At 37.0% G+C, this 20,389-nt stretch overlaps 2 protein-coding genes and 1 pseudogene across 2 annotated transcripts; 2 read left to right on the plus strand and 1 right to left on the minus strand.

The window, feature by feature from the left end:
• Window positions 1-484: 484 nt before the first annotated feature.
• On the minus strand, window positions 485-7,542 carry LOC117306718 (annotated as a pseudogene).
• Window positions 7,543-13,150: 5,608 nt separating this feature from the next.
• On the plus strand, window positions 13,151-15,217 carry LOC117306719. The gene has a single exon (XM_033791195.1). It carries the CDS (start codon window positions 13,151-13,153, stop codon window positions 15,215-15,217), a length of 2,067 nt encoding a protein of 688 aa, XP_033647086.1.
• Window positions 15,218-15,580: 363 nt separating this feature from the next.
• Window positions 15,581-20,122, plus strand: LOC117306721 (the record flags this gene model as incomplete). The annotated part of the gene is made up of 7 exons (XM_033791196.1): window positions 15,581-15,893; window positions 16,495-16,637; window positions 17,316-17,403; window positions 17,958-18,102; window positions 18,643-18,854; window positions 19,319-19,484; window positions 20,001-20,122. Coding segments are annotated over exons 1-7 (1,089 nt in total), but the record flags the coding sequence as incomplete, so codon positions are not given.
• Window positions 20,123-20,389: the final 267 nt, after the last annotated feature.

A 20,389-nucleotide genomic window follows, 5' to 3' on the forward strand; every position in this document is an offset into this window, starting at 1 on the left:
ATAACAACTTAGATACACTGTAAAAAAAAAAGGGTAAAAATTACCCAACTTTTTACCCAACGTTGGTTCAAATATCAGCCCCACCAGTTTTGGGGCAATTATTGCCCAACAGCCGTTGGTTAAACCATTTACTAAATTATTGGGCAAACCCAACTACACATAGTTGGTTAATTCTAATTACACAGCTGTTGGATATGCTTTGTATACCATTTATTGGTTAAAAGTATTTGTTCAAATACTGGGCAATTTTCAACCAACTGTTAGTGAATATTTTTGGGGTAATTGGTAATTTTTTTCACCAATTGTTGGTAAATGTTGTATCCAATTATTGGGATTGTTTAAATTTCTGTCCACATATTGGTCACTTTTCCCACCATGTATTGGTAAATGCTGTATCCAATTATTGGGATTGTTTAAATTTCTGTCCACATATTGGTCACTTTTCCCACCATGTATTGGTAAATGCTGTATCCAATTATTGGGATTGTTTAAATTTCTGACCACATATTGGTCACTTTTCCCACCATGTATTGGTAAATGCTGTATCCAATTATTGGGTTCGTTTAAATTTCTGTACATAAATTGGTCACTTTTCCCACCAAATGTTGGTAAATATTTTAACCATTGTTGTTGGAATATTTTAAATGAATTACACACATGCTGGGAAAGAAAATAAACAGTTAATGCAATTCCTTTGTTTATGTTTTATTTATTGAACTTTCTTAACTGCACTGAAAGTACGCTTCAACAATTTAAGCAACCTCAAAGGTAGGACCTTCTTTTGATAAACAGACTTAGTAGTCAGTAAAATATATGTGAGGCTTTTCAAGGATCAAAAATTATTTGCGAAACAAATTCGTGAAAAAATGATTTGTAAATAGCTCTATAAAAAAACATTTGTTTTATAAAAACAATTAGAACATGATGTAACTTGCTCTTTCAGCAATGTCTTTCACACACATAATCTTATAATTACCGAAGTTAAAGCTTTTGAAACACACACTTGCTTGTTTTTACTTTCTTTTTGTTTGTTTCTCAAAAATGGCACAACAACTTGTATTAAATAACATGCCAATAAAAATATAAACAAATCTCAAACAACTGGTGCTTGCTTGCCTTGCCTTTCTTTTTGTTTCTGAACAGTAACAATTTGGCTTAATAAATAAACTTGACTAAAAGTAACCTAAAAATTGCAAAAGACTTTCGTTAACAAACAAATTTTAGTTTATCAAAATTAAACCTTTGGGAAACTTGCTTGTAATGCCCTTTTTTTTAAAGACAACTGTGCACTAATAAAACGTATGTCAAAAATAACTCGCCAATAGACTTCTTTCGTGAACCTTTGGAAAAACGCAAATAAACTGAATGTTAAGTGTCGAGTTGTGTCAATTTGTGTTACTTTGCCGACAACACTCGGAATAGTCTACATAAATTAATCAAAGTACAGAACTTATCTTTAAACAAGTTTGCTAACAAGCACTACAGTGTGTAAATTAAACGAGTTGAATACAACGAGTAGTAAACATAATATTCAGGGTTTGTTCTTCATAAAAAACGATAATCATATTATCAACTTGGTGTACAACATAGTCAGACTTTGTTAAGTTGAAAACAATGTTTTACACTTGCTTCTTAATTAAAATCTTGAGGTAGTGGTGTTGTTGATGTCTGTTATTATTTTAAATATAAAATATAAACAGTTTGAATTATCACCCCTTAACATAGGCGGATTCAGGAGTTTTCAGAAGGGGGTCCATCTAGGGGCATGTATTTTATTACAGCCGGGTTAATTTCAAAGTGTTGGTAAAGGGCAAACCCCTTATTCCCCAAGCTCTGCCTTTGTTTTAAACAAAACATGATTGAGATGGGAAAATTTCATGGAAGATTTCGGAAAGTCAAAAAGGCTCTCAGGCCTGTACTAGAGTTGGACTGTCTTTGTTTGTTGGAAGTCCAGGTTGGTTGAAAATACACCTCTCAAAGATCTTCCACACAATTCTGCAAAGTCTGCCCTTGTTTTACAAAAATGTATGATTGAGATACTTTATACATAACACTATAAGAGTTTGTTTCCAGTAAGAGAAACAAAAATAAATTAATACATCTTTCAATTGCATTCAACTAGTTTTAACTGTCATGATTTTTGTAGTATTGTTTGTTTCTTTTAAGTTTGAAAGCAAATAGAGGTTTGAAAGATTAAGTAACCTGTCAAAGAACAACCATGTTTTCCCCCCATAGTCTTACTATCTAATTTCTTGACAGTCATACGATTCTAAACAAGGCAAATGTCATGACCATTAATGAGTCTGCACTGTAACAAGGAATGAATGAATAGGTAAACAACAAAATGTCAAACAGCCCATGGTCAATCTGGGAAGCTTTCATGGAAAATTTCGGAAAGCCAAAAATGCCCTCAGGGCTCTTAGAGTTGGACTGTCTTTGTTTGTTGGAATTCCAGGCTGGTTGAAAATATACCTCTCAAAGAATTTCCACACACTTGTGCAAAGTTGCTGGTATTTACAGTCGAGTATGAAGTGAGCCTTATAGCAGACATCTATGGCCTTCAGTAGGGATGGTTGCGGAATTGTGTTCTTTCTCAATAATCACAAATACACTGGAAGGTTTTAGCACTGATTCACTGTACAGGACGAGCAGGAATGGCTGAGGATGTTTTGTCGCGTCAATTTTTTCTAAGTACGTTGGCATGTGCACAATATCCTGCGAAAAGTCAAAGTAATAAGAAAATATCAATTTTTAGCAAATATAGACAAATTTACTGGAGCAGGACTTGAATCTGCCACCTATGGGTTGGTATGCTGGTGGGGACAGCTAAATTGAACCCTCGAATAAACTGTTCCCCCCCCCCTCCAAAAAAAAAGAATTGTGGAGGGGGTCAAGCTACTATGGAACAGATTTCCCTATGACACTGGAACTGACCTATGCTTACGGTCTCCCTATTTATTGTCAGCAACCTTTCTTTTTGGATGGCAGTAATAATTCATAAAACCAAACACTGCCCTATGGCCAGGGATCACATCCAAGTAACGATAAACCTGGGAAGAGGCAGTGCCTGGATACACCATAAGGGGGTACTTTAACTGAGGTGTGATCCCTAAAGGGCAGTTTTGTTTTTCAACATTTTTTCTTATTTTTTTTTCTTTACTTTATTTTTTTGGGGGGAGCCCTAAAGCCACATAGTCCCTTCCCCCTAGATCCGCCAAAGGAATGCGAGATACTTGTTTTAATATCATTTTGCAAGACAATACTCACCAGTTGTACATCAATAAAGGCTTTCATTGTTTCCTTTGGCCCAAATCTGCCACCAGTTTTCTTTTTGTCGCAGCCATCAAATATCATTGGAATGACAAAGAATGACAGGTTGATCTTCTCATCTGTTAAAAAGAGAGTATGGAAATTTGAGCAAGTTATATCAACACTAGGATAATGGTCCAAAACAGTAATCATCAACCGCCTTAACTTTGCCATATTAGGATCAACTTCAATAGACCTTTATCATTGTGAGGCCATCTTGTATTTCTCCCATTGAAGTCATGTAACCAAACCGAGGCTGAAAGGACAAATAGTTTGGTTCCTTTTTATATGTAAATAAATATGGGCAATCATTACTTTTATTGGATACTATGGCGCATGGCCAAAATGAATTCAGCATGATAAAGGCCTACATTCTGTGTGTCTTACCCAAGTTATCACCGTAATGAAGGAAATCATATTTACGTAAGGGAATTACGTCAATGCAGCATTTAATTGGAAATCCTCAGCCACTTCAAATTAATCTGGAGGATGGTTGTCTTGAGAACACTCAAAATTATATTCTGAAAATTTACCAACTCTTCCAATGAATTAAGCAATGATCGGACAACCCGACATTCTCAAAATGTGAAAAATACCTTCTGTCAGTTTCTTTACATCAGTACTGGCATCAAGACCTAACACATCCTTCCAAAGAGGAAACATCTGTGTGGCATAATCTATCAGTGAGTCCGACAAGCCGCCCCATTTGTCAGTCAGTCTGTCAGCAACTTTTGGGTACATCAGCTGGAAGTCTTGCTCAATCTTAAGTAAAAGTGATTAAATGAAACATTCTTGTTGGTTGTGGAGCACTACATTGACTTCCCCAAAGCTAAATTACATGCTGACCAATATTGCAAAACTCTTCAGAAACAAAGAAAATCAAAGTCAGCATTAGCTAGGACTGACTGGTTTTAAGGGTATGTAAAGCATTATGAGTACACAAAAGAGTTATGAAAATGATGTATAAAACTTAACTAGTGCGAAGCAAAGACAATTAGAATTAACCAGGACTTCTGAGTGATAGCTACAGCACTACCAGGATGGTTTCAAGACTGTTATGGTAGCCTCCTAAATAATCATTAACCAAGTTTCTCACACCCCATAAATGTAATGCAGACAATATTATTCTCACTGCTTTGACAAATAAAGAGCTCGAGAAAAGAAGAATATTGACTACCACAGTTTGAAATGATTTGACTTTGTAGTAACCTACCATCCCAATACCAAGCAGCCTGGGGAACTCCTCCAAGATTTCTGCAACAGTTCTCTCCCTATCTTTCACCCATTCTGCCCTGTGCTTTGATGTCAATGACATGTACTCTTTGACTTTGGTAGTAGGTGCACAGTTGTCCTTTAGCCACTGAACCTTTGCAAGTACATCTTCGGCTGTCTCTTGCTTCTCATCGGGTTCATCAGGAGTTGCTGCACTTGCATTAACTGTTAAAAAGTACAAACACATCAATATTATTATAACCTCCAGATAAATTATATTAAATAATATCCATTCAGTCCCTTTGTTATAGCGATTCATTAAATTTTGTCCTTGCTTCCATGTCCTGAACCAAGTTGGTTGGGTACTCCTGAGGCAACTCGTGAAGTTGAAAACTATGAGCACACTCTATTTATATGACATGACAATGATACTTGTGCATCAGAAATACCACTTTCCTTTTTTTGTCCAGCCCCTAAAACACAAACTTCCTTGAGTGCTGTTGTTACACATTCCAAGCAAGCAATGCAAACAAGACCTGTGATAAAGAATCCTTTAGTATCTGTGGTGTAACACGGGCATGGGGCCTTCTAATTAATTTTGTTTTCTATTTATGTGGCATAGTTTTTGTTTGTTTATGGGGCATTGGGGATTTTGTTATTTTGTTATATTTTTTTTATATTAGTTTTTGAGTTTTTGTTGTTGTCGTCGATGGGTTTTTTTGTTTTTGTTTTTTTTTTTTGGGGGGGGGGGGGTAATAGGTCAATTACCTTTATGCTTTCCACTTCCTCCTTCCTTCCTTGATGCTCTCCAACTTCCTCCTTTCTTATCATATTTTTCCTCACATAACGCAAGTGTTCTTCAAGATAACCACCTGCAGGGCATCCTTTGGATCCTTTAGTGTAAAAGGCTTCCTTTAGTAAAACAATGACAAAGCATATGTAAATTACACAGACAGGTCTAATTGTTTTTCACATGCACTGACAATTGTGACCATCCACCAGGAATGGGCTAAAAGTTGGGTTTTAGATTATTTGGCAAGTTAAGACTCCTGAAAATAAGTTTTAAAATTGTACATTGTGTGTTTGTGTTGCTTGGTGGACAGAAAATAAACGTCACCGCTTGTGACTAAATCTTGTGTTTTCTATTGTTGGACATACCTCAATATTATTATACCTACTTTAAAGCCCATTTGTGGTGGACAGTCACAATTTGCCATACTTCATATGGAGTTGATTGTCTCATAACCTTCCAAGATGAAAGTATGTACACAAAATTTTAATAATTATTGAAATTAATGTAGAATATATGAATATTCATAAGCTAAGTGAACCAAGTGTGCATACTATTTCCAATCTTCAGATAAAAGCTTTAATAGGTCGTGGTGATGACTAGGGCCATTCAATTGTACAAGCCTCTCTGATTCGGATGGGCTTGCCCTTCAATAAGGCAACATTAATACTTACATATCCTGTGATTCCTTGAGGGTCTTTCAGGCTTGGGAATGCAAGCAATCACACTCTCAGCCAGAGCACTCTTTTCAAATGCACCAGGGCTGTAACATCAAAGAAATACTTGCTTTAAAACACAGCCATTTCTATAATAATGAGCATAAGTGTGGACATGGGAGAGGATTTAACGGAAATAGTACCAACAAAATGAAGTACTTAGTACACTGCATATATTTTGGTCTGTGTTTTCAGGAATTGTATAGTAAGGACAAACATTTTGTCATCAATTTGTAGAAGGTATATGAATTAACAACAATTTCAGCAAGCACATTTCAACAAACAGGAACAAGCATGTTTATGACTTATTGGCTGGCCTTGCTCATGCAAGACTTATTTTACTGTCATGAACATGTAATTTCTTTTAAACCTCATTAGTTTTTAAGTTTTGACTGCCCCAAAAACACTCTGGGTTGAGAATTTTGATTAAGCAGCATTTGAAAACTTTATTTTGTTATTTCTGTCATCCCTTTCCAGGCCATTCTGTCATTCTTGGTTACGTAAATCTAACACTTTTCAAATGACACTGTAACTTTTCAAATAAATTTATATTCTTTTCTTTTTATTTTAAAACCTTTTTGGAGCACGTATCAATCATGAACATCATTCTTGTCATTTGAACATGTTTCTCTTTTTCACAAAATTGGTGTGAAGGTTCCCATATCCATGTTGTCATTAACAAAATCCAACTTTATATTCGAATGGCCTTATAGACATGTACTTACTTTTTTCCATGATGGGAAATCAAGTAGCTCACTAATATCCTGACTAGTTGATGCCTGACTTTTTTCGTCAAGAATCCAGATTGCTCGATGCTCCGAGTGACACTCTTTCCTTCTGGAGATTCACTAAGAATCTTCTTGGTATCCTGTTGAACAGTGATATATATGAAGATTGGATATAATTGCTATAGTCTTTTACAGATTGGTATGCAAGGTAAACCGTTGTACACACTGAAAAAGGTGAGGAGTCCTTCAAATTTATCTTAATTGCTTTCATACATATCATTTCAAAATTGTCCCTTTCCCAAGGCCCCTATGTTTTCCCAATGGAATTCGGTCACCTTTTTAAAACTGAGAATGTCGGGGGGTTTACCCATACAAGTTGTGCATTGTCCTAAGGAAACTGTGTGTGGTAAAGATGGTAATATGTCTCTTTATACATTATGGGTAAGGAAGGGATACACAAAATATGCAAATATCAATGTTCAAGTCTACCATTGGTATACTTATAATTCCACACAACGGCATAGATGTAGGGTGATTATTCAATAATTGGGAACCCTTTCTTGTCTTCACTTTTCTTGTGCGACTTCATGAAGCTCAATCATCTTTTAGCAAAGCTGCTGTAAAACTATTAAAACAAAATCAGCAAACAACCATTGAGCTACACACAATGAAAAACAGAAGCTCTATCTGCATAAAAATTAAAGATAATTAAGTTTAAAACAAACGTCTTACTTACAAACAAAAGTCTCTTCTGTCTTTTCATGGGTGGGGGTGACATCTGTGACAATGGAAAAAGCCCAACTGTCCGAGTCTGACAAAGAGGCTGCACTGGAAACATCCCCTGTTACTGGTGTGCCTAACACAGGTGCAACTTCACTGAAGTCCGAACTGGAACTCAGCATTGACTGACAATCAAAGAAGCCGTTTCCGGTCCAAAGTCAAGCATATCCCTTGGTAGCTGAATTGGTATTGCTGTTACCCGAGGTCCAAACTGTACAACAAACAAAAAGGGGCTAGATTAAATATAGATTACTTACTAAATTACCACTACTCCTTCTGCCAGATGAAATTGGAATTGTCTCAAAGAAAAGCATAGAAAAGCAAAAATAACCATGCTTCTTACAGTAGTCTGTTTTATGTTTCCTAGTGAGGAAAAAAAGTAATAATAATGGTTCTGTATTAAACATACCAGTACAGTATCATCATACAAGGTTGAATGGTGTTATGATGTACCACGAAGAGTCGTCCTTACCACTGCACTTAGTTGCATGGAATGGTCTGCACACGAGAAGTTCTTTGGGCTGTTTGATGAAAACACTTTCAGACTCTTCCACAGCATAAGAGTGTCTATGCCTGTTGTAATACTTGGTATGCCATGACCGTAGGACAAAGTAGATACTGCTCTCAACTATTATGATATGCTTTACTTGTGAGAATTGTGGCTCTTTGGCAGTCCAGTCAACCAGAATCATGCAGTTTGGTTTGTATGTATGTCTGAATGGAAACACTTCCTGACAAAATGACTTGAGCATCTTTTCCACACCCAAGGAAGGAACACACATCATTCACTTCATCCAGAGAAGAAACCAGAACAGAAATCTGATCCCTTACTTCTAATTCACTGTTCAATGGCTTCCTCAGTAAGAAAGTATAGCTTTGTTGCTGCTGATGCCTGATACTGACTGTCTTTGCAACATTCTTGTAATTGTTACAAGCTCTAGCCCACCTTTTAAAAGGTTTGTGCTTGCCCTCTTTGCGCATACTTGAGTACTGTTCCAGAGGTCCAAGAAGTTGTATTACCCGAGGGTAGTGGATTAAAAAATGCTGTTTCGGGATAAGGTGACGGTCTTGAAAGAGGCTCAGAAAGAGCCGATGATGGTCTGCAATCAAAGCTTTCAAAATGTATACGCCTGCATGGCTAATGCGTGGAGCTACTACGATTTTATATATGTCAAGCAGCAACAGGAACATCTCCCACACATCAGATTCCTCATCTACCAAGTCACCAATGATCAAGGGAAGATACAAAGCTAAGATTCTTGTCTGTGCAGCCTTCTGACCACTTGAACCTGATGGATTCCTGAGTGCTGAATCCTGAATTATACTTGGTTTACTTTTTTTATCCGCAAACCCATAGCCAAATGAAGAAATGCGATTGTTTACTTCTTCAAGAGTAAAACATCCTTCCAATGAGCTCACCAAGAGTAAGTTTTATTTCAAGTGGGAAAATACCCTCAAGTAAGTCATGCATTACATCATGTTACATGATTGTCGGTGACATGGAAGCCAGTCAACTTATTCAGTTCAGAAGACCGTTTGATCCCTGTCTTTGAGACATTGTCCAACACAAGGTCCGCTTCAAAGCTGTTTTTGTCTCTTAAAAGTGACACATCTTCTACAAGTTGCTTTTTAGTGATCTCCTTTGGTGCCTTGCAAAACCGACAAGGATAGTTAGCACTGAAGCTACCTACAAAACCGAGTGTTTCATGAAGCCCTAAGTTGTCACCTATCACCTGAAAAACAACTGGTCTTACCAAGCCTGAATAGGATTGACAAGAAACTTCTATTCCCTGTCTTTCGATATCATTCAGGTCTTTCACAATCACTGATAGTATGCTGTCAATGCCATATTTGGCAACTTCAGATCTTTTTGCACACGCTGCCAATAAAATGTTACTAAGAGAAGCCTGGAACTGAGCAGGCAGACAAAGCAGACTAATATAAAGCCAGTGAGTTATTTATTCCTTTTTTAGAACCGAGGGGGTTCCCTGTTTCATAATCATCACAATACAATAGAATAGGGATGACAACATCGGCACTTGCAGAAAATTTACCCTTAAAGTAACTTCCATCGCGATAGGACTGTAACACAAGCCATCCTCACAGGGTTTTGATGAAGAATTGCAGCCATCACTCCTGGCTGCTCCAGATGTTTCCTGAGTGTTTTCTTCATGGGAACATATTGGAAGCTGTCATTTTTTACTTTCTGTTTTACTCCTCCAGTTGAGGTATCACTCTGTGATGTGAATGACTGACCCAGCACCCTTTCCTCTGGGCTGATGAAATATCCCTTATCTTTGAAGTATTTGTCCTGTTGGTACTGTGATCGAAGGCCTTCAAAGGTTTTTTTTACAACCTCACATTCTTGAAAAACTGTTTCAAATTTTGAGAGATTTGCCTCCTTGAACTGTGTTTGAACCTCTTCCACAATAGAGGAAAGCTTATGCTGTAGATGATTAGCAATGATCTCCACCAGCCCTTCAACTTCATATATGATCTGTTGCACATTGGATATGGTATAGCAGTTGCTTTCATGTTCGCTACAAAATAAGAAACTGCTTCAGCAAGGGTATCTTTGCATGTTTGTCGATCTTCATCCAAACTTTCATTATCTTGCACGTCCATTCCTTCATATCCACCACGCCATGCTCATTTTCTGATTCTTCACCTTGGGTATGTTCTTGCATGTCTGCATGCTTTGCCAATATGACGTCGATAACGATAATGAGAAAATGCCAAACAGCCATCTTGTCTACATATGACAAATGTTGATGCACCAGAATGTAAACTATGGATGTATTTTAGGTGATTGAAAAGACCCTTAATTCCCCCATGGACTTCAGATAAGCACTTGTAGCACAACATAGTTTCTTCTTACAATACTAAAAAGGCAAACAACTCACTTGCTTTTTCCACTTTGCCAAGAACTTAACTCGCAACCCAACTTTTGGAATTAGCGGTGTAATGTCCTCTTCTCTTAACAGCTCCAAGGCTTCTATATCTATTGCATTATCTGTGTGAAAAATGAATAAAACATAACTGATACTAAATTTTCTACTCAGAATGTTTTACTAGTTACAAAAATGTAAATACATTAAGAAGAGTTTTCTCAAGTGCTGGGGTTATGAAAACAGCTGAATGTTTTTGTGTACTATAACATGTCCTAGTGATTTAATTTAATTGTTTTAATTTAGTATGAGGCACTTAAACTTAAAATTGAGCAAAATGATCATGACACACAACTGCTATACAGTGTTAGTAACTATAATAAAACAGTGCAGTCAATAGGCCTAAGGCCTAGTAAGTCCTAAATTGTAAATGGTAAAAATTCTATCTCAAAAACACAAAGTCTCAACGACTATGTTGACGCGGCACCAGACTAACATTTTTCTAGGTAGGTGCTACAATTTTAAGTCCCAAAAGACAGTCACTGCCCATGTTCAGAAAGCCCCAGTAAAAATAACGTAAAATATATGCTACATGTACAGTGCAAAACTGCAAGTACATGTACAAAACTACAAGAATACCAGTGCCAATATATTATACCAGTGCCAACACATCTACTGCTAAGTAAAATAGACACTACACATTAGAAAATGTAAAAACATGGACAGTTCTTTAAAAAGTTTAACTTAAAGTTGCATAAAATAGATGCCATGCAATGTTTTTTTGCCCAACCAGTAATACTTTTGCAGGAACCCTACTCAAAAGTTGGGCATGACTAAATTTGGCATGTTTAAAATAAATTCACTTAAATTTGCATAAAGACATGTCATGCAATGTTTTTTGCCCAACTATATTACTATTGCAGGAACCCTACTCAAAAGTTGGGCATGATGGGTTTGACAATGCCCAACCTTTATTGGAAGAAATATCCCACTCAAACATTGGGTATTACGCATATTACAATAACCCAACTAATGAAAGAAACTAGGACTTTTGCCTAAAAGTTGAACGTTAGTAGCTCTAACATTGCTCAAAAGTTGGACAGCAAGGCTTAACTTACATGACATGAGTTATGGCAAGTTGTCTGCTGGAAATTGTAAAAAAAAAATTAAAAGCAAAAAAGCAAAACACAAAGGATGAAACCGACAAAAAATGTATGCGTTTGTTAAAAATATGGTATGGCGTTTTTTTGCTTGTTTGTTTGGTAGATATTTGGTTCAGTTGTATGTGTGTGTGTGGTTTTTTGTCGGTTTTCATCCTTTTGTTTTTGCTTTTTTGCTTTTAATTTTTTTTTTTACAATTTCCAGCAGACAACTTGCCATAACTCATGTCATGTAAGTTAAGCCTTGCTGTCCAACTTTTGAGCAATGTTAGAGCTACTAACGTTCAACTTTTAGGCAAAAGTCCTAGTTTCTTTCATTAGTTGGGTTATTGTAATATGCGTAATACCCAATGTTTGAGTGGGATATTTCTTCCAATAAAGGTTGGGCATTGTCAACACCCATCATGCCCAACTTTTGAGTAGGGTTCCTGCAATAGTAATACTAGTTGGGCAAAAAACATTGCATGACATGTCATTTATGCAAATTTAAGTTGAATTTTATTTTAAACATGCCAAATTTAGTCATGCCCAACTTTTGAGTAGGGTTCCTGCAAAAGTATTACTGGTTGGGCAAAAAACATTGCATGGCATCTATTTTATGCAACTTTAAGTTAAACTTTTTAAAGAACTGTCCATGTTTTTACATTTTCTAATGTGTAGTGTCTATTTTTACTTAGCAGTAGATGTGTTGGCACTGGTATAATATATTGGCACTGGTATTCTTGTAGTTTTTGTACATGTACTTGCAGTTTTGCACTGTACATGTAGCATATATTTTACGTTATTTTTACTGGGGCTTTCTGAACATGGGCAGTGACTGTCTTTTGGGACTTAAAAATTGTAGCACCTACCTAGAAAAATGTTAGTCTGGTGCCGCGTCAACATAGTCGTTGAGACTTTGTGTTTTTGAGATAGAATTTTTACCATTTTACAATTTAGGACTTACTAGGCCTTAGGCCTATTGACTGCACTGTTTTATTATAGTTACTAACACTGTATAGCAGTTGTGTGTCATGATCATTTTGCTCAATTTTAAGTTTAAGTGCCTCATACTAAATTAAAACAATTAAATTAAATCACTAGGACATGTTATAGTACACAAAAACATTCAGCTGTTTTCATAACCCCAGCACTTGAGAAAACTCTTCTTAATGTATTTACATTTTTGTAACTAGTAAAACATTCTGAGTAGAAAATTTAGTATCAGTTATGTTTTATTCATTTTTCACACAGATAATGCAATAGATATAGAAGCCTTGGAGCTGTTAAGAGAAGAGGACATTACACCGCTAATTCCAAAAGTTGGGTTGCGAGTTAAGTTCTTGGCAAAGTGGAAAAAGCAAGTGAGTTGTTTGCCTTTTTAGTATTGTAAGAAGAAACTATGTTGTGCTACAAGTGCTTATCTGAAGTCCATGGGGGAATTAAGGGTCTTTTCAATCACCTAAAATACATCCATAGTTTACATTCTGGTGCATCAACATTTGTCATATGTAGACAAGATGGCTGTTTGGCATCATTTTCTCATTTATCGTCATATCGACGTCATATCTTGGCAAAGCATGCAGACATGCAAGAACATACCCAAGGTGAAGAATCAGAAAATGAGCATGGCGCTGGTGGATATGAAGGAATGGACGTGCAAGATAATGAAAGTTTGGATGAAGATCGACAAACATGCAAAGATACCCTTGCTGAAGCAGTTTCTTATTTTGTAGCGAACATGAAAGCAACTGCTATACCATATTCCAATGTGCAACAGATCATATATGAAGTTGAAGGGCTGGTGGAGATCATTGCTAATCATCTACAGCATAAGCTTTCCTCTATTGTGGAAGAGGTTCAAACACAGTTCAAGGAGGCAAATCTCTCAAAATTTGAAACAGTTTTTCAAGAATGTGAGGTTGTAAAAAAAACCTTTGAAGGCCTTCGATCACAGTACCAACAGGACAAATACTTCAAAGATAAGGGATATTTCATCAGCCCAGAGGAAAGGGTGCTGGGTCAGTCATTCACATCACAGAGTGATACCTCAACTGGAGGAGTAAAACAGAAAGTAAAAAATGACAGCTTCCAATATGTTCCCATGAAGAAAACACTCAGGAAACATCTGGAGCAGCCAGGAGTGATGGCTGCAATTCTTCATCAACAACCCTGTGAGGATGGCTTGTTGTTACAGTCCTATCGCGATGGAAGTTACTTTAAGGGTAAATTTTCTGCAAGTGCCGATGTTGTCATCCCTATTCTATTGTATTGTGATGATTATGAAACAGGGAACCCCCTCGGTTCTAAAAAAGGAATAAATAAACTCACTGGCTTTTATATTAGTCTGCTTTGTCTGCCTGCTCAGTTCCAGGCTTCTCTTAGTAACATTTTATTGGCAGCGTGTGCAAAAAGATCTGAAGTTGCCAAATATGGCATTGACAGCATACTATCAGTGATTGTGAAAGACCTGAATGATATCGAAAGACAGGGAATAGAAGTTTCTTGTCAATCCTATTCAGGCTTGGTAAGACCAGTTGTTTTTCAGGTGATAGGTGACAACTTAGGGCTTCATGAAACACTCGGTTTTGTAGGTAGCTTCAGTGCTAACTATCCTTGTCGGTTTTGCAAGGCACCAAAGGAGATCACTAAAAAGCAACTTGTAGAAGATGTGTCACTTTTAAGAGACAAAAACAGCTTTGAAGCGGACCTTGTGTTGGACAATGTCTCAAAGACAGGGATCAAACGGTCTTCTGAACTGAATAAGTTGACTGGCTTCCATGTCACCGACAATCATGTAACTGATGTAATGCATGACTTACTTGAGGGTATTTTCCCACTTGAAATAAAACTTACTCTTGGTGAGCTCATTGATGAAGGATGTTTTACTCTTGAAGAAGTAAACAATCGCATTTCTTCATTTGGCTATGGGTTTGCGGATAAAAAAAGTAAACCAAGTATAATTCAGGATTCAGCACTCAGGAATCCATCAGGTTCAAGTGGTCAGAAGGCTGCACAGACAAGAATCTTAGCTTTGTATCTTCCCTTGATCATTGGTGACTTGGTAGATGAGGAATCTGATGTGTGGGAGATGTTCCTGTTGCTGCTTGACATATATAAAATCGTAGTAGCTCCACGCATTAGCCATGCAGGCGTATACATTTTGAAAGCTTTGATTGCAGACCATCATCGGCTCTTTCTGAGCCTCTTTCAAGACCGTCACCTTATCCCGAAACAGCATTTTTTAATCCACTACCCTCGGGTAATACAACTTCTTGGACCTCTGGAACAGTACTCAAGTATGCGCAAAGAGGGCAAGCACAAACCTTTTAAAAGGTGGGCTAGAGCTTGTAACAATTACAAGAATGTTGCAAAGACAGTCAGTATCAGGCATCAGCAGCAACAAAGCTATACTTTCTTACTGAGGAAGCCATTGAACAGTGAATTAGAAGTAAGGGATCAGATTTCTGTTCTGGTTTCTTCTCTGGATGAAGTGAATGTGTGTTCCTTCCTTGGGTGTGGAAAAGATGCTCAAGTCATTTTGTCAGGAAGTGTTTCCATTCAGACATACACATACAAACCAAACTGCATGATTCTGGTTGACTGGACTGCCAAAGAGCCACAATTCTCACAAGTAAAGCATCATAATAGTTGAGAGCAGTATCTACTTTGTCCTACGGTCATGGCATACCAAGTATTACAACAGGCATAGACACTCTTATGCTGTGGAAGAGTCTGAAAGTGTTTTCATCAAACAGCCCAAAGAACTTCTCGTGTGCAGACCATTCCATGCAACTAAGTGCAGTGGTAAGGACGACTCTTCGTGGTACATCATAACACCATTCAACCTTGTATGATGATACTGTACTGGTATGTTTAATACAGAACCATTATTATTACTTTTTTTCCTCACTAGGAAACATAAAACAGACTACTGTAAGAAGCATGGTTATTCTTTGCTTTTCTATGCTTTTCTTTGAGACAATTCCAATTTCATCTGGCAGAAGGAGTAGTGGTAATTTAGTAAGTAATCATATATTTAATCTAGCCCCTTTTTGTATTTTGTTGTACAGTTTGGACCTCGGGTAACAGCAATACCAATTCAGCTACCAAGGGATATGCTTGACTTTGGACCGGAAACGGCTTCTTTTGATTGTCAGTCAATGCTGAGTTCCAGTTCGGACTTCAGTGAAGTTGCACCTGTGTTAGGCACACCAGTAACAGGGGATGTTTCCAGTGCAGCCTCTTTGTCAGACTCGGACAGTTGGGCTTCTTTTCCATTGTCACAGATGTCACCCCCACCCATGAAAAGACAGAAGAGACTTTTGTTTGTAAGTAAGACGTTTGTTTTTAAACTTAATTATCTTTAATTTTTATGCAGATAGAGCTTCTGTTTTTTCATTGTGTGTAGCTCAATGGTTGTTTGCTGATTTTGTTTTTAATAGTTTTACAGCAGCTTTGCTAAAAGATGATTGAGCTTCATGAAGTCGCACAAGAAAAGTGAAGACAAGAAAGGGTTCCCAATTATTGAATAATCACCCTACATCTATGCCGTTGTGTTGGAATTATAAGTATACCAATGGTAGACTTGAACATTGATATTTGCATATTTTGTGTATCCCTTCCTTACCCATAATGTATAAAGAGACATATTACCATCTTTACCACACACAGTTTCCTTAGGACAATGCACAACTTGTATGGGTAAACCCCCCGACATTCTCAGTTTTAAAAAGGTGACCGAATTCCATTGGGAAAACAATAGGGGCCTTGGGAAAGGGACAATTTTGAAATGATATGTATGAAAGCAATTAAGATAAATTTGAAGGACTCCTCACCTTTTTCAGTGTGTACAACGGTTTACCTTGCATACCAATCTGTAAAAGACTATAGCAATTATATCCAATCTTCATATATATCACTGTTCAACAGGATACCAAGAAGATTCTTAGTGAATCTCCAGAAGGAAAGAGTGTCACTCGGAGCATCGAGCAATCTGGATTCTTGACGAAAAAAGTCAGGCATCAACTAGTCAGGATATTAGTGAGCTACTTGATTTCCCATCATGGAAAAAAGTAAGTACATGTCTATAAGGCCATTCGAATATAAAGTTGGATTTTGTTAATGACAACATGGATATGGGAACCTTCACACCAATTTTGTGAAAAAGAGAAACATGTTCAAATGACAAGAATGATGTTCATGATTGATACGTGCTCCAAAAAGGTTTTAAAATAAAAAGAAAAGAATATAAATTTATTTGAAAAGTTACAGTGTCATTTGAAAAGTGTTAGATTTACGTAACCAAGAATGACAGAATGGCCTGGAAAGGGATGACAGAAATAACAAAATAAAGTTTTCAAATGCTGCTTAATCAAAATTCTCAACCCAGAGTGTTTTTGGGGCAGTCAAAACTTAAAAACTAATGAGGTTTAAAAGAAATTACATGTTCATGACAGTAAAATAAGTCTTGCATGAGCAAGGCCAGCCAATAAGTCATAAACATGCTTGTTCCTGTTTGTTGAAATGTGCTTGCTGAAATTGTTGTTAATTCATATACCTTCTACAAATTGATGACAAAATGTTTGTCCTTACTATACAATTCCTGAAAACACAGACCAAAATATATGGCAGTGTACTAAGTACTTCATTTTGTTGGTACTATTCCGTTAAATCCTCTCCCATGTCACACTTTATGCTCATTATTATAGAAATGGCTGTGTTTTAAGCAAGTATTTTCTTTGATGTTACAGCCCTGGTGCATTTGAAAAGAGTGCTCTGGCTGAGAGTGTGATTGCTGCATTCCCAAGCCTGAAAGACCCTCAAGGAATCACAGGATATGTAAGTATTAATGTTTGCCTTATTGAAGGGCAACCCATCCGAATCAGAGAGGCTTGTACAATTGAATGGCCCTAGTCATCACCACGACTATTAAAGCTTTTATCTGAAGATTGGAAATAGTATGCACACTTGGTTCACTTAGCTTATGAATATTCATATATTCTACATTAAATTTCAATAATTATTAAAATTTTGTGTACATACTTTCATCTTGGAAGGTTATGAGACAATCAACTCCATATGAAGTATGGCAAATTGTGACTGTCCACCACAAATGGGCTTTAAAGTAGGTATAATAATATTGAGGTATGTCCAACAATAGAAAACACAAGATTTAGTCACAAGCGGTGACGTTTTATTTTCTGTCCACCAAGCAACACAAACACACAATGTACAATTTTAAAACTTATTTTCAGGAGTCTTAACTTGCCAAATAATCTAAAACCCAACTTTTTAGCCCATTCCTGGTGGATGGTCACAATTGTCAGTGCATGTGAAAAACAATTAGACCTGTCTGTGTAATTTACATATGCTTTGTCATTGTTTTACTAAAGGAAGCCTTTTACACTAAAGGATCCAAAGGATGCCCTGCAGGTGGTTATCTTGAAGAACACTTGCGTTATGTGAGGAAAAATATGATAAGAAAGGAGGAAGTTGGAGAGCATCAAGGAAGGAAGGAGGAAGTTGGAAAGCATCAAGGTAATTGACCTATTACCCCCCCCCCCCAAAAAAAAAACAAAAAACAAAAAAACCCATCGACGACAACAACAAAAACTCAAAAACTAATATAAAAAAATATAACAAAATAACAAAATCCCCAATGCCCCATAAACAAACAAAAACTATGCCACATAAATAGAAAACAAAATTAATTAGAAGGCCCCATGCCCGTGTTACACCACAGATACTAAAGGATTCTTTATCACAGGTCTTGTTTGCATTGCTTGCTTGGAATGTGTAACAACAGCACTCAAGGAAGTTTGTGTTTTAGGGGCTGGACAAAAAAAGGAAAGTGGTATTTCTGATGCACAAGTATCATTGTCATGTCATATAAATAGAGTGTGCTCATAGTTTTCAACTTCACGAGTTGCCTCAGGAGTACCCAACCAACTTGGTTCAGGACATGGAAGCAAGGACAAAATTTAATGAATCGCTATAACAAAGGGACTGAATGGATATTATTTAATATAATTTATCTGGAGGTTATAATAATATTGATGTGTTTGTACTTTTTAACAGTTAATGCAAGTGCAGCAACTCCTGATGAACCCGATGAGAAGCAAGAGACAGCCGAAGATGTACTTGCAAAGGTTCAGTGGCTAAAGGACAACTGTGCACCTACTACCAAAGTCAAAGAGTACATGTCATTGACATCAAAGCACAGGGCAGAATGGGTGAAAGATAGGGAAGAACTGTTGCAGAAATCTTGGAGGAGTTCCCCAGGCTGCTTGGTATTGGGATGGTAGGTTACTACAAAGTCAAATCATTTCAAACTGTGGTAGTCAATATTCTTCTTTTCTCGAGCTCTTTATTTGTCAAAGCAGTGAGAATAATATTGTCTGCATTACATTTATGGGGTGTGAGAAACTTGGTTAATGATTATTTAGGAGGCTACCATAACAGTCTTGAAACCATCCTGGTAGTGCTGTAGCTATCACTCAGAAGTCCTGGTTAATTCTAATTGTCTTTGCTTCGCACTAGTTAAGTTTTATACATCATTTTCATAACTCTTTTGTGTACTCATAATGCTTTACATACCCTTAAAACCACAGTCAGTCCTAGCTAATGCTGACTTTGATTTTCTTTGTTTCTGAAGAGTTTTGCAATATTGGTCAGCATGTAATTTAGCTTTGGGGAAGTCAATGTAGTGCTCCACAACCAACAAGAATGTTTCATTTAATCACTTTTACTTAAGATTGAGCAAGACTTCCAGCTGATGTACCCAAAAGTTGCTGACAGACTGACTGACAAATGGGGCGGCTTGTCGGACTCACTGATAGATTATGCCACACAGATGTTTCCTCTTTGGAAGGATGTGTTAGGTCTTGATGCCAGTACTGATGTAAAGAAACTGACAGAAGGTATTTTTCACATTTTGAGAATGTCGGGTTGTCCGATCATTGCTTAATTCATTGGAAGAGTTGGTAAATTTTCAGAATATAATTTTGAGTGTTCTCAAGACAACCATCCTCCAGATTAATTTGAAGTGGCTGAGGATTTCCAATTAAATGCTGCATTGACGTAATTCCCTTACGTAAATATGATTTCCTTCATTACGGTGATAACTTGGGTAAGACACACAGAATGTAGGCCTTTATCATGCTGAATTCATTTTGGCCATGCGCCATAGTATCCAATAAAAGTAATGATTGCCCATATTTATTTACATATAAAAAGGAACCAAACTATTTGTCCTTTCAGCCTCGGTTTGGTTACATGACTTCAATGGGAGAAATACAAGATGGCCTCACAATGATAAAGGTCTATTGAAGTTGATCCTAATATGGCAAAGTTAAGGCGGTTGATGATTACTGTTTTGGACCATTATCCTAGTGTTGATATAACTTGCTCAAATTTCCATACTCTCTTTTTAACAGATGAGAAGATCAACCTGTCATTCTTTGTCATTCCAATGATATTTGATGGCTGCGACAAAAAGAAAACTGGTGGCAGATTTGGGCCAAAGGAAACAATGAAAGCCTTTATTGATGTACAACTGGTGAGTATTGTCTTGCAAAATGATATTAAAACAAGTATCTCGCATTCCTTTGGCGGATCTAGGGGGAAGGGACTATGTGGCTTTAGGGCTCCCCCCAAAAAAATAAAGTAAAGAAAAAAAATAAGAAAAAATGTTGAAAAACAAAACTGCCCTTTAGGGATCACACCTCAGTTAAAGTACCCCCTTATGGTGTATCCAGGCACTGCCTCTTCCCAGGTTTATCGTTACTTGGATGTGATCCCTGGCCATAGGGCAGTGTTTGGTTTT

This window comes from Asterias rubens, unplaced genomic scaffold (genome assembly GCF_902459465.1).
Source record: "Asterias rubens unplaced genomic scaffold, eAstRub1.3, whole genome shotgun sequence".
In the NCBI taxonomy this organism is placed as follows: domain Eukaryota; kingdom Metazoa; phylum Echinodermata; class Asteroidea; order Forcipulatida; family Asteriidae; genus Asterias; species Asterias rubens.